We start from the raw sequence: 12,217 nt of genomic DNA on the forward strand, positions 1-12,217 counted from the left end.
AGAGCGTGAGAATTCTTCTTCCACCACAAATAAAATCCTTGATAAACCCTTGGATGTGATTCTAGAATCACTGTCTCTGGATGTTAACCCCTCTGCTTTAAGCCGTCAACAGGACCCTGAGAAAGCCAAAGATGTCGTAGAAGAAGAAAGGAACCGTGGAAAACAATGTTTGACTTCATTGTTAGAAGTGGATCCTAAATATTTAAATGCTGGGAATGAACTGCGAAGAATATTTGGTTCAAAGGTGGTAAAATCATTTGAAAAAAATAATCAGGCCAGTAGTTCTAGACAACTACGTGGGGGAAGACGTGTCAACCATCTTTCTAGGAAGACCTATCTTGTTAGTCCATCAGACCATTGGCCTCGTTGGGACGGTTCTCTTTCCATGGAATTTTTGGAGACAAAGAACGGATATCACTACTTCAGGTAAATTTCGTTTTCATTTTATCTTCTCTTATCCCTTCTGCTCCATAAAATACACATACTGAATTCAAGTAGCATTAAACTAAAATGGGATGGCAGTTTGTGTGTCCAACCTGCTGGGGGATGTTGAGTGGTTTGCGGCTGTGACATATAATACTTGAATACTTGATCTAAGTAGATGTTTAAAGCTTGCCTTTCCCACGATTCAATAGCCTTGTATGAGCTGAACTTCAGTTTTATGAATCTATACTCTTTATCTGGGGCATGAAGAAAATACCTAGAGATGAATCTTCATTTAAAATATTTCCATTTGTAGATAATTGTGCACCTACCCCACACACCCACGGAGTCTTGTACATTGCAGTCAATTATATTCCCTCGTGTTCAATATTGTCAATCATATTTTCTTTTTGTCTTCATTTTTCCAAACTATTTCAAATTGTTGCGAATGTTGACCCTTGTTTTTCACCTTTTTGAACGTCTTTGAATTATTTTTTTCTATAAATTAGTGTCACTGCTGTCATAAAAATATGTTTAATATAAAGATAATGTTTATTTCTGGGATTTTGATTGTAATGCAATGAACTCCAGATATGTACATCCGCCATCCTATGTTGAAGCTCAGAAAGCATTTGAAGCTGCAAAATCTATTCATGATCTCAATGGCATTGCTAGTATTCTGTTGCACCACCCATATCACTTGGATTCACTTATAACAATGGCAGAGTATTTTAAATTTGCGGGTGACCATGAAATGTCCTCTGATGCAGTTGCAAAGAGTTTATATGCCTTGGAATGTGCATGGCACCCCATGTTCACTGCGTTACAGGGTAATTGCCAGTTGAAGATCAGCCATGAAACGAACAAGCCAATGTTTACATCACTTTTCACTCACGTAAAAAACTTGGATAGACGTGGTTGTCATCGATCTGCATTGGAAGTTTGCAAACTATTACTTTCACTGGATTCCGATGACCCAATGGGGGCTATTTTCTTCATTGATTACCTATCTTTGAGAGCGGAGGAATACACTTGGCTGGAAAGGTTTGCTGAGAGCTACAAAAATGATACTTCTTTGTGGCTGTTTCCAAATTTCTCATTTTCCCTTTCGGTCTGTCGATATTATCTTGAGCGGGAAGAAGACTCAAAGAATGATAATCTTGATGCTACAAGGGCTAATTCAACAGATCTTTTGAAGCAGGCGTTAATGCTTCACCCTTTCGTCTTAAAGAGATTAGTGGAAAAGGTCCCGCTGAAGGAACAGTTTTGGGTGCATATACTCAAGAATTCCTTCTTCTCGTCTGATCAGACAGGAATTCCATCCTTGGACCACCTCATTAATTTGTACGTTGAGAGGAATTACCTTATATGGAGAATCCCAGATCTGCAGAAGTTACTCAAAGAGACTGCACAATTGGTAATTGAAGTCTTGGAAACTGATCGAAATGATGCTAAAGACTGGGCTTGTGTGAGAAAAGAAGCATTCTCGTGCGATAAAAATGAGTGAGTATCTTCTCCTTCTCTCCCTCTCTTTTTGGCGACTAAAAATGTTTTCTGTATATCAGGCCTTTAGTTTTTCATCTGAGTACCGCTCAACGTAGGCGTTTTGAAGTTGTGGAATTTACTATTATCAGTGCAATTTTTGTGAGGTAAAAGTGATAGGTTTCTTTTATTGCCAGGTATGCTCATCTGTTGGTCTCAGATTTCTCTGATTCAGTATCATCTGCCCCTCCTGAAGCCTTGCAAGATTTTGTGGTTGATCCAAGGATGAGAGACGTGCAGAACATAATTCAACATGCAAATCCTCCTAATCAACGGCATCCCACCCGGGAAATTGCAAATAGGAGTGCATTGGCTGTCCTGTTTGAATCAATGCTTCCTTGGGTAAACTATGGGGATGAAAGAGATATAGGCGTCGATGAAGGTAACCAGTTCGACGAGCATGACCATTAAGTTGTCAATTCTTCTCGAATTGCTAGTTCTCTTCAAAATGCTTTGAGAGAATGGACTTAATGTGATAACTTGCCTTGTGTTGTAGCAATTGCATTGAGTTTTGTTTACTGATATTTGTCATTGGTTGCCCACCAAGATTGCTCTATACTGATAGTTGTACTTGTAAGTAGGAAGTTTTGAATTCCCAATGGCATGCAAAGAAGATCAATCCCAAAATTGGATTAGTCATTTTTCTTAAAGTTTGTGCTGTATACAGAGGACTAAAAAACACTTCTCTGCTTGGTTATTTATAGCATGTAACTCGTAACTCTATTGGTCGTGTAAGAATGAGCATCATAGCTCTTTCTATTGTTTTGTAAAAGAATAAAGGATGAGTATCTTATGGATGGTGCATGCGGCTGTGAGGCCTGACAGCATCCCAATTATGAAACGGAGCTGCTCGCCAGATAATTGAAGAGCAGCTGCGCTAGTTGGATTTGCCGGACTGCGCGGGGGGCCGCCCATCATTATGATTAGGCGCACTTGCATTGCCCTCAACCTCGCATCATTTCGCTCACACCCCATTTCCCAATTACCAATTACTAATTGCATGCAAAGCTATTTGCAGTCTCTTTAATCATATGCCAATACCAAGCCTGCTGCTGCTTCTGGTTCTCTAATAATTAGTTACCATAATTATTATACTTTCTTTTCGTGGTCCTCAAATAATTAATTATCTTAATTGTTATTTTACTTCTATGGACCCCTACTCTTCACTAAACCCCACTGCCAGGAGGCTCTTTCCATTGTTATTGTTCGAATTAGGGACCAATGAAAATTCCAGTTATGATATCTTGCCAACTCCTTCTTAGTATACACAACCAAAGTGATTCCTTAAATTATCAAACATATCTTTAAACTTTGTACTTTGTTTAACAAATGGTTCGAAATTTGAGCACTTTAGTTGGTAAGAAAATCACATAGGCTGGTTACAAAGTCAAAAGAGACACCCAAAAGTCTCGTCTCAGTAGCAGCAGCGGCAGCCCTATAAAAATAGACAGGGGAGACGGCAATCAGCAGTGGGAGGCGTTGGCATAAGCGGGGCTGTGGCGCGGACGATCATCGAGCAAGATTCTGACAGGAAAGTTGGAAAAGCCATGGCGATGGGTAGCGGCAGAAATGGGGGTAATCTGAAAAATGCTGTCGTAGCCTTACTGGTTCCGCTTCCCTCCATTCTCTTTTACCTCTGTTTCCTCAGCAACTGTGGTAATGGTACTTGTACTGGTCTCTGGAAGTGGTGCTATCACCATCCTCTTCTATTGGTGAATGCACTCTTCTTCCTCAATGTCAACTTCGTCTTCTGGCTCCTCAGCCATGTACAATCCAGCCACTGGGTGAGCCTCCTTCCCCCAAAATTCTTCTCTTCTCAATTTCCTCAGCACCAAACGGCTGATTTTTATTTCATGTTTTGATTGGTGCAGATGATTGACCTGTACTGGACTTTGATACCCGTGATGCTCGTTCACTATTTTGCTTCTCACCCTTTAGCTCACTATAATGAATTGAGGTCATGGATCGCAATTGCTTTGACTTGGATATGGAGCATAAGGCTTACCCACAACTACTTGAGGCGGGAGGGATGGCAACTGGGAGTCAGAGAGGACTGGAGGTTCACTGATATGCGCCAACAGTACGGCAAGAACTGGTGGTGGGTTTCTTTCTTCGCCGTCTATCTTTCACAGCAGGTAACAACTGATCCAATCCACGACACTCTCCTTGTTTATGCCTAAGCCAATTGGTTCATTTGTGTTTGTTTCCCTTCAACTTTAATACAGATATTCCTGATCGGCGTATGCCTTCCTCTATACGTCGTCCACTCAGTTGACGAGGCATTGAATATGTGGGATTTGGTAGCAATCTTTGTGTGTGTGTCTGGAATTGTGATCGCCTACTTTGCTGACACCCAACTCCATGAATTCGTGACAAGGAACAGCGAGCTAAAAATGAGTGGAAAATCAATGGTGCCCAATTTAGAGGAGGGATTGTGGCGTTACTCCCGACACCCAAACTACTTTGGAGAGCAGCTGTGGTGGTGGGGACTTGTGATATTTGCGTGGGGCTTAGGTGAGGAATGGAGCCTTGTTGGATCAATGGTGAACAGTTTGTGCTTAGCTTATGTAACCAAGCTGGTTGAAGAGCGAATGGTGAAGCAAGAGTACAGAGCAGAAGCTTACAGGCAATATCAGAAGACTACATCTGTGTGGATACCTTGGTTCAACACATCAGTGAAAGATGATGAAAAAGATAAGAATATGTGAGTAATATGCGTGGCTCTTTCTTTCTGTCACTGTGCAGCGTCTTCTCTTTTTATGAATTTGTATGTGGTCAGCTCAGCTGTGTTGGTTTATGGTAATCTTGTTGTAAAGCTTTCGCCTTTCTACTATTGGGTGAGAAAAAGTTGTATGGATTGTTCTATCCTTTGTCTCTCTATGCGTAAAACACCCGCTTTTATCTTGTTTTCTTGGATTGGATGTCTTTCTCTTATGTTAGGATTCCTATGGCTCTCCGAAATAGTATGATATTGTCCATTTTGAATATAAACTCTCGTACCAATGAAGATGTATTCTTTACTTAAACCATGATTAACTCCTTAATTAACCGAGGTAGGACTCCTCTCCCAACAATCCTCCCTTCGAACAAAGTACACTATAGAGCCTTCCCTGAAGCCTATAAAGCCCTTGACGAACAACCTCCCCTTAATTGAGACTCGACTCCTTTGGAGTCCTCTAACAAAGCATACCATTTGTTCGACACCTGAATCACTTTTAACTACACCTATGCTCACGAATGCTCACGTCTTTGTTCGACACTTGAGGATTCTATTGACATGACTAAGTTAAGAGCATGGCTCTGATAACATGTTAGTAACCACGACTCTCAGTATGATATAATATTTTGTATTGAGCTTTCAACAATCCTCAACATCTCTTACTTAATATCTTACCCTTATCCTTCCACTTTCCCAACCATCCTCAACATCTTACAAATGGCAGAGAGCTTTGTTGGTGCATCAGAATTGAGTAAGGCTGGGTCGTTTTCGCCGCGTTAAGCTTGTGGCTCTGAATTGTTTTCTCGATTTAGTTGCCAGTGACAGTCGTATGCTTAGCTAGAGGGCACCGACACGCTGTTGCTTCGTTGTTTCGGTTCAGTAACATAACCCAGTTGTCAAGTTCTAGCCATCGTTCATTAAAGAAATACGAAAGCGTCAAAAGCACAGAATTTTCCAGTTCGTGTGACCCTCTATTCCTCTAAAGGATTTTACTTTGCTCATCTCTTCAAAATATCTAAGTTCCACACCCCGTTGCCTTATTTTCTCGAACCTTTTGCTGCGTTATCTTGTCGTCAATAAAATCATTAACGTGTTTGACGATCCTCTACCCTCATATCTCTTTTCCATCTCTCATTAAAACCCATTTCGAGTTTCTCGCGTTCGTTTGCTTTCCCGTGACAAATCGAACCCCATTCAAGTAGAGATATTAGTTCTTGTTTTCAATTTCAGGTGGGTTCTACTGTTTGTTTGCTTTCCTATACTAAAGATTGTTGTATTCATTCATGTAGAACTATTGGATTCTTATTTTGCAGAGTTTAAGTTGATTCTTTCAACAACCAAGAACTGTAATTCTAAATCCATGGCAGAGTCAGAGATAAGGGAAGAACCATGTGTGTCCTGCACCACTTTTAACATTCTAGCTCCGATTTATAAACGTCTTGATCAACAGGTCTGTCTTCTGGTCGTTTCCATTATAATCTAATCGAATATGGATTTCTTCATCTGAATTCCCCATTTTTATTTTGGTACAGAATCAGTGCCTCAGGGAAAGCGACTTCAGAGCGTTTTGGTTTGATAGAAACCGCAAAATTCTAGACTGCTTGCTCTATGATTCATCTTCCATTATATGTCTCCAGGTTGTATTTCAGTGTTTTTCTCATCTTTTCTCTACTCCTCTTCCCTCATTTGTTAATATAATCACTCTCTTGGGATTCATAAACAGGAATTCTGGGTGGGCAATGAAGAACTTGTACGTATGTATTTGGACAAGCTTGGTCATGCAGGATATACATGCTTCAAGCTTGCACGGACCAACAATCGTGGAGATGGTATTATTATGCTCTTACCCACCCACTCCACTAATCATAATTGATGTTCAAAGATTAAGAAAATCCCATTTAATCTTCAAATTTCTCTTTGTAGGTCTGCTAACTGCTGTGCATAAGAACTACTTCACGGTTCTTAATGTTAAAGATTTGCTTTTTAATGACTTTGGAGATCGTGTTGCCCAAATGTTACATATCCAATTGGTTAAGCCCTTTTCTCAAAATCTAAAAACTATTGTTCCCCCAGAAATCATTGTTGTTAATACTCATCTGTTATTTCCTCATGATTCCAGTCTATCCATAGCAAGACTAAACCAGGTATATACTCACTTGTTCATCCTTCTAATCCAGTGATGACCGAACTAAATTTGTTGTCTTCTGCTAGGTTTACAAGATATTGGAATATGTAGAATCATATCAGATAGAAAACCATCTCAAACCCATGCCTGTTATACTCTGCGGGTTAGCATGCTGCCATTCATTTGAGTTGTAAGATTCATGTCACTCAAAGTTCTTTTAAACGTTGATATGGTTTGAAGATATGTTTTGCAGGGACTGGAATGGAAGCAAACGTGGGCATGTTTATAAATTTCTGAGGTCACAAGGCTTTGTTTCATCATATGACACTGCTCATCATTATACTGACAATGAAGTAGATGCTCACAAGGTTCGTATTAGAACATGTCGATTTTCGTTTCGAGTTGATATCAATTCTGTAATAATGCAAGTTTGGTTTTCTTCCTTGTTATACACAGTGGGTTAGTCATCTCAATCACCGAGGAAATATCTGTGGTGTTGATTTTATTTGGCTTCGTAATCCTAATATGTCCAGAAAACCATTGAAGACAAGTTTTGCAGAAGCTGTTTTTGGTATAATTAAGGTACATCTGTCGTTTCCATGTTATGTGTATCCTATTTTATATCTATTAGTCCAATGCTATCTGTTCTTGTGTATTTAATCACAATAACGATGAAGCTTTCACTTGCCAAGCTAGGGAAGGAAGAACTTCTTTTGGGAGCTTTTGGTTCATGAGTTTGTGTTGAACAAGTATAGTTTCTAAAACCACAAGACTACACAAACTTTTCCAAATTTCAAATCTACGACCTACAATACACGACTCTGAAATTCACTCCTTTTAATAAGCCCACCGTGAGTAGATATTGTTATCTTTGGCCCTTTTCTTTTGAGATTCCCTTCAAGGTTTTTAAAACGCGTCTGCATGGGAGATGTTTCCATACCCTTGTAAAGAATGCTTCGTTTTCCTCCCCAACTGACGTGGGATCTCACAATCCACCCCCCTTCGAGGCCCAGCGTTCTCGCTGACACTTGTTCCCTTCTCCAATCGATGTGGGACTCCCCAGTCCACCCCCTTCGAGGCTCAACGTCCTTGCTGGCACATTGCCTGGTGTCTGGCTCTAATACCATTTGTAACAGCCCAAGCCCACCGCTAGCAAATACTGTCCTTTTTGGGCTTTCCCTTTCGAGCTTCCCCTCAAGGTTTTTAAAATGCATTTGCTAGGAAGAGGTTTCCCCACTCTTATAAAAAATGCTTGTTCTCCTCCCCAACTGATATGGGACCTCACACACAAGCACTGACTTCTAATGCTTGGGTGGGTGAGTGGGATGAGAGTGCTGCCATAGGATTGATGTTGTGGAAAGGATTCTTTTGCGTTTATGACAGGGCTATATCTGAATCTTTAATCACTGCTTGTTGCAGAATCAGCTCGGAAAAGTTTCAGTGTCTGAAAAGGATGAAACAAATGATGATTTAATTAGATACTCAACTTTGTGTGAAGCACTTCGCCAGGTATTTTAGATCACCACCTAATTCCTACCCGCATATATTTATTTGTACGGAGGTATTAATATGATTAGAAATCTCACACAGGTAAATTTGATTGATCTCCCTTATGGGTTGAGTTTTCAAGAAACAAAGAATCTATGGACACAAGCCGCCATTGATGGAAATGGTGTAGCCAGTTATGAACAATTTCTGGTATGTTCATCACGTTTCCTTAGCCTTGTCTTCTTCCAATTCCTTAATTTTACATGTGGAACTTGTTTCCACTGCTCAAATTTAAACGTGCAGCAGAGGCTAAGGAGTTTTGCATGTTCCGAACAGACAGAGGAAAATGTGAATGGGAGAACTGATGCATGCAACGAAGAAGAAGTTGTAGGCTTCAAAGTGAAGCATGCTGTTTTATTTCCCCGGGAAGTCGAGAAAGGGACGTGGCCCGACGGTTATTCCCTCTCCGATCACGCCCGACTTCGAGTCGAGTTTTCACCAGTAATGCTGCAGTGTTCTTAGAGTTGTGATACTAAAGTTGGATGTGTATCATATATATATATATACGTACAATACTCTGCCCATGTCCCTCTATCAAGCTTTGGAAGGTTACTTGGATCCTTAAAACAGCATTATCTGAGCGCCGCAGCAGCAGCAAAGTTTCAGGTAAGCGGAACATGTGCTCTAAACCTTCTCAGTCTCGAGCTTGTGGAAATAAATAGATTTTTTTTTTTGTTGCAAATTAATGTATTAAATACCAAGATTATTTAGTTATAAGTTGAAAATTAATTGAGTAGAGAAGAAGTAGTCTAACTGGTTTAAGACATTCTTAAGCAACCGATTAAAAATTCAAATCCCCTGTGTTAAACTAAGATATTAATATTATTAATAATAAGTTTAACAAATAGGATGATTGCTTGGCTAGACCTGTGCATGATTTTAGCTAAGAAAGAGATGAGACAACCTGCAAAATTGGGAGAATCTATTGGTATGGCACCTTGTCACACACACTTTGATGCATAAGTGATCTAGGATTTGAGATATGTGTAATAAGTTGCTAGGTTTTTTAGCAATATCTTGATGACCCACCTGCCCAATATGGGTTTGCATGACTTGGGGTTTTCAAAAGGATTGGTCTGGTTAGTTTGGCTCGAGGTGCTAGAGCAAGCCATGCAAACCCATATTGGGCATTCAATCACAATGGGCTTTATCAGGTAGGTCTTGGTTGGTCTTCTTTATAGATCTATCTAGGCCTTCATTCATTCACCCACCTCTGTTTTATACATCTATCTAGGCCTTGGTTCGACTCACAAAACTTTTGGATCTTGTTTTCATGAAGACATTGGAATAAACTTAGAGCAAAAAAGTTGAGGCTTTGAGTTAGTATCAATTTGGTCAATTTGGATCAGGCTGAGTAGACCACCCTCGATATCCCATATTGAGGCTTTCAGCACAATGGGTATCATTGAGAATGCCCCACTTGCCCTTGACTAAGCTCGAGTCGGTTTTGATCTAACAACATTGTGATCTTACTTTTGGGCTGACTTTGTGGCCTTGCCTTCTTTTCAAGTCAATGTTACTCCAAACAATGAGTGTGTTTTAGAACTTTGGTCGATTTACATCCAAAATTTGGCTAGATGGGTTAAAAAAAGTAGTGTAAATGCCTATGAGCCGAGTGTCACAGTCATGTTCGTTCAAGGCGTGTTGCTCATGGCCACATGCCCATGACAAGCCAAACGTCTTTCTATGTTGTAGAGTTTTACTTTTGTATTTCTAGAGAGTATGACGTTTCGGAAAAATCATGTCTAGGCCTGTCAAACATGAAATGCCTCAAAATGTACTATAGGGGATATGACTAGTTGTCAACTTCTCTCTGCCCAATGGTCATATGCAGTAAGTCATTGTTTTTGCATTTTGCTTACATTCCCATATAACACCAATTTCAATTTCTCAAATCTTGCTTTCAAAACTCTCTTTCGAAATTTCTCACCCCCGTTTTCTAAAACTTTCTTCTTGATCCAAGGCAAGAGGCTCGAGCATACATCGCTTGGCCGTAAATGACGCAAGAACGAACAAGCTTAACTTACTTGTTGTTGGGGAGTGAATGCCGTACAATCGTAAATCCGCTGCCATCAAAGTGCGATTGTGACCCGGAGCTTCGTGTAACTTTCGTAAATGATAATAATTTAGATAGTGAGTGAGGTGTTGGCGCTTGAAGCTTCGGAGTGGTGCGGGTTGATTTGACAGTCACCAATAGCAACCCTTCTTTTCATATTCGCTTTCTAGTCGTTAGCTTCTTTACGAAGTTGAAGACCTTCACTCTCACTGGCAGACTCCGATTCAGAGTCAATGGAAACCCCTCTACTTAATTCCTTCCTCCTCCCCCATTTCTCTTCGCTCCCCTACTCCCTTCTTCTTCTTCTTCTTCTTCTTCTTCTTCCCATAAACATACGCCACGAATCTTGTAGTTGTCGCAAACTAGATGGCCGATTGCATCGTGCTTCCTTCTGGGGATTTATTGCCGGTTGGATTCCGCTTCCATCCGACGGATGAGGAGCTAATTAATCACTACCTGAAGAACAAGATGCTTGGAAGGGAATCCCTCGTTGATTACATCCGTCAAGTTGATATCTGCAAGCATGAGCCATGGGATCTTCCTTGTACGTTTAGTGTTTATCCCTCTTTCGCGATCACATTTTTTTCATTTCATGCCTTCGCATTTGCATTTGTCCGGCTCTACTTTCTCTAACGTTCTGTATCTCTTCGTAGTCCTTTCAAACGACCATACAAGTGAGCAGGAATGGTTTTTCTTTGCTGCCCAAGATTTGAAGTATTCCAATAGCCGTCGATCCAATAGGGCCACGAAAACCGGCTACTGGAAATCCACGGGCAAGGACCGCAAAATCTTGGCTCCGCGAACCAAGAAGTTGATTGGTACCAAAAAAACTCTGGTCTTCTACAGTGGCCGGGTTTCAAATGGAATCAGGACCAATTGGGTCATACACGAGTATCAACTTCATTCCGATCCCCAGTTCGCGCAGCTGGTGATTTCCCTCTTTCTTTGTCCCCTATACATTTTTTCTTCGCGTCTCTCTACTCTAGTTTCCTTTCTTTTGTGCTTCTGCTTATGTCCTCTCATGCTGTCTCTCATGTGATTTTGAACTTTGAATCTTGATATGTACTAAGCTTGACATTGATTAGAAAATATGCGGCAAATATCCTCGAATTTAACCGGTTGTGTTGAGGATGGTTGGGAGAGGAGTCTCTCATCGACTAATTAAGGGGTTGATCATTGGTTTATAAGTAAGGAATACATCAATTGGTATGAGACCTTTTGGGAAAACCAAAAGCAAAGACATGAGAGCTTATGCTCAAAGTGGACATTATCGTACCATTGTGGAGGTTCGTGGTTCCTAACATGGTATTAGAGTCATGCCCTTAACTCAGCCTCCTCAAATATCAAACAAAGAAATTGTGAGCCTCGAAGGTGTAGTCAAAGTAACTCAAGTGTCGAACAAATGATGTAATTTATTCGAGGGCTCCAAAGGAGTGGAGTCTCAATCAAGAAGAGGCTGTTCGAGGGCTCCATAGGCCTTGGGGGAGGCTCTATAGTGTACTTTGTTTGTGGGGAGGATTGTTGGGAAAAGAGTCCCACTTTGGCTAATTAAGGGGTTGATCATGGGTTTATAAGTAAGGAATACATACCAGATTGGTACGAGGCCTTTTGGGGAAACCAAAAGCAAAGCCATGAGAGCTTATGCTCAAAGTTGACAATATCATAGCATTGTGAAGGATCGTGATTCCTAACCGTTTGCATTAGAGTGTATGGTGGTCTAGTTTGTTGATGATGCTTAGTTTAACTCTCCCTCTTGTCCTCTTGTTCATGCAGAGGCCGTTTGTTATTTGTCTCCTAAAGAAAA

General features: G+C 40.6%; 4 protein-coding genes across 6 annotated transcripts; all 4 read left to right on the forward strand.

Annotated features, from left to right (window-relative positions):
- Positions 1 to 2: 2 nt before the first annotated feature.
- Positions 3 to 2,758, forward strand: LOC111785809 (transcription factor 25-like; the record flags this gene model as incomplete). Its single annotated transcript, XM_023666191.1, has 3 exons — positions 3 to 426; positions 1,015 to 1,926; positions 2,103 to 2,758. Coding segments are annotated over 3 exons (1,610 nt in total), but the record flags the coding sequence as incomplete, so codon positions are not given.
- A 528-nt stretch (positions 2,759 to 3,286) lies between these two features.
- On the forward strand, positions 3,287 to 4,874 carry LOC111785811 (uncharacterized protein C594.04c-like). The gene is made up of 3 exons (XM_023666193.1): positions 3,287 to 3,749; positions 3,837 to 4,100; positions 4,191 to 4,874. Exons 1-3 carry the CDS (start codon positions 3,513 to 3,515, stop codon positions 4,671 to 4,673), a joined length of 984 nt encoding a protein of 327 aa, XP_023521961.1. The 5' UTR covers positions 3,287 to 3,512; the 3' UTR covers positions 4,674 to 4,874.
- A 520-nt stretch (positions 4,875 to 5,394) lies between these two features.
- Positions 5,395 to 9,147, forward strand: LOC111785808 (uncharacterized calcium-binding protein At1g02270-like). 3 transcript variants are annotated; one of them, XM_023666188.1, is made up of 11 exons: positions 5,395 to 5,914; positions 5,998 to 6,134; positions 6,217 to 6,321; positions 6,408 to 6,513; positions 6,608 to 6,828; positions 6,896 to 6,972; positions 7,063 to 7,177; positions 7,266 to 7,391; positions 8,229 to 8,318; positions 8,400 to 8,507; positions 8,601 to 9,147. In XM_023666188.1, exons 2-11 carry the CDS (start codon positions 6,045 to 6,047, stop codon positions 8,817 to 8,819), a joined length of 1,257 nt encoding a protein of 418 aa, XP_023521956.1. In that variant the 5' UTR covers positions 5,395 to 5,914; positions 5,998 to 6,044; the 3' UTR covers positions 8,820 to 9,147. The 3 variants fall into 3 exon arrangements, with proteins under 3 accessions (XP_023521956.1, XP_023521957.1, XP_023521958.1); XM_023666189.1 differs by having other exon boundaries at positions 8,604 to 9,147; XM_023666190.1 differs by having other exon boundaries at positions 8,634 to 9,147.
- Positions 9,148 to 10,779: 1,632 nt separating this feature from the next.
- On the forward strand, positions 10,780 to 11,341 carry LOC111785810 (protein NTM1-like 9; the record flags this gene model as incomplete). The annotated part of the gene is made up of 2 exons (XM_023666192.1): positions 10,780 to 10,957; positions 11,067 to 11,341. Coding segments are annotated over exons 1-2 (453 nt in total), but the record flags the coding sequence as incomplete, so codon positions are not given.
- Positions 11,342 to 12,217: the final 876 nt, after the last annotated feature.

Source organism: Cucurbita pepo, unplaced genomic scaffold, assembly GCF_002806865.2.
Source record: "Cucurbita pepo subsp. pepo cultivar mu-cu-16 unplaced genomic scaffold, ASM280686v2 Cp4.1_scaffold000770, whole genome shotgun sequence".
NCBI classification, from domain to species: Eukaryota; Viridiplantae; Streptophyta; class Magnoliopsida; order Cucurbitales; family Cucurbitaceae; genus Cucurbita; species Cucurbita pepo.

Coding starts and splice junctions, on each gene's coding strand:
- LOC111785811 (XM_023666193.1), top strand. CDS start 3,513: ATGGCGATGGGTAGCGGCAGAAATGGGGGTAATCTGAAAAATGCTGTC. Junction 3,750..3,836: donor ATGTACAATCCAGCCACTGG/GTGAGCCTCCTT, acceptor TGATTGGTGCAG/ATGATTGACCTGTACTGGAC. Junction 4,101..4,190: donor CCGTCTATCTTTCACAGCAG/GTAACAACTGAT, acceptor ACTTTAATACAG/ATATTCCTGATCGGCGTATG.
- LOC111785808 (XM_023666188.1), top strand. CDS start 6,045: ATGGCAGAGTCAGAGATAAGGGAAGAACCATGTGTGTCCTGCACCACT. Junction 6,514..6,607: donor GACCAACAATCGTGGAGATG/GTATTATTATGC, acceptor TTCTCTTTGTAG/GTCTGCTAACTGCTGTGCAT. Junction 7,392..8,228: donor CTGTTTTTGGTATAATTAAG/GTACATCTGTCG, acceptor TGCTTGTTGCAG/AATCAGCTCGGAAAAGTTTC.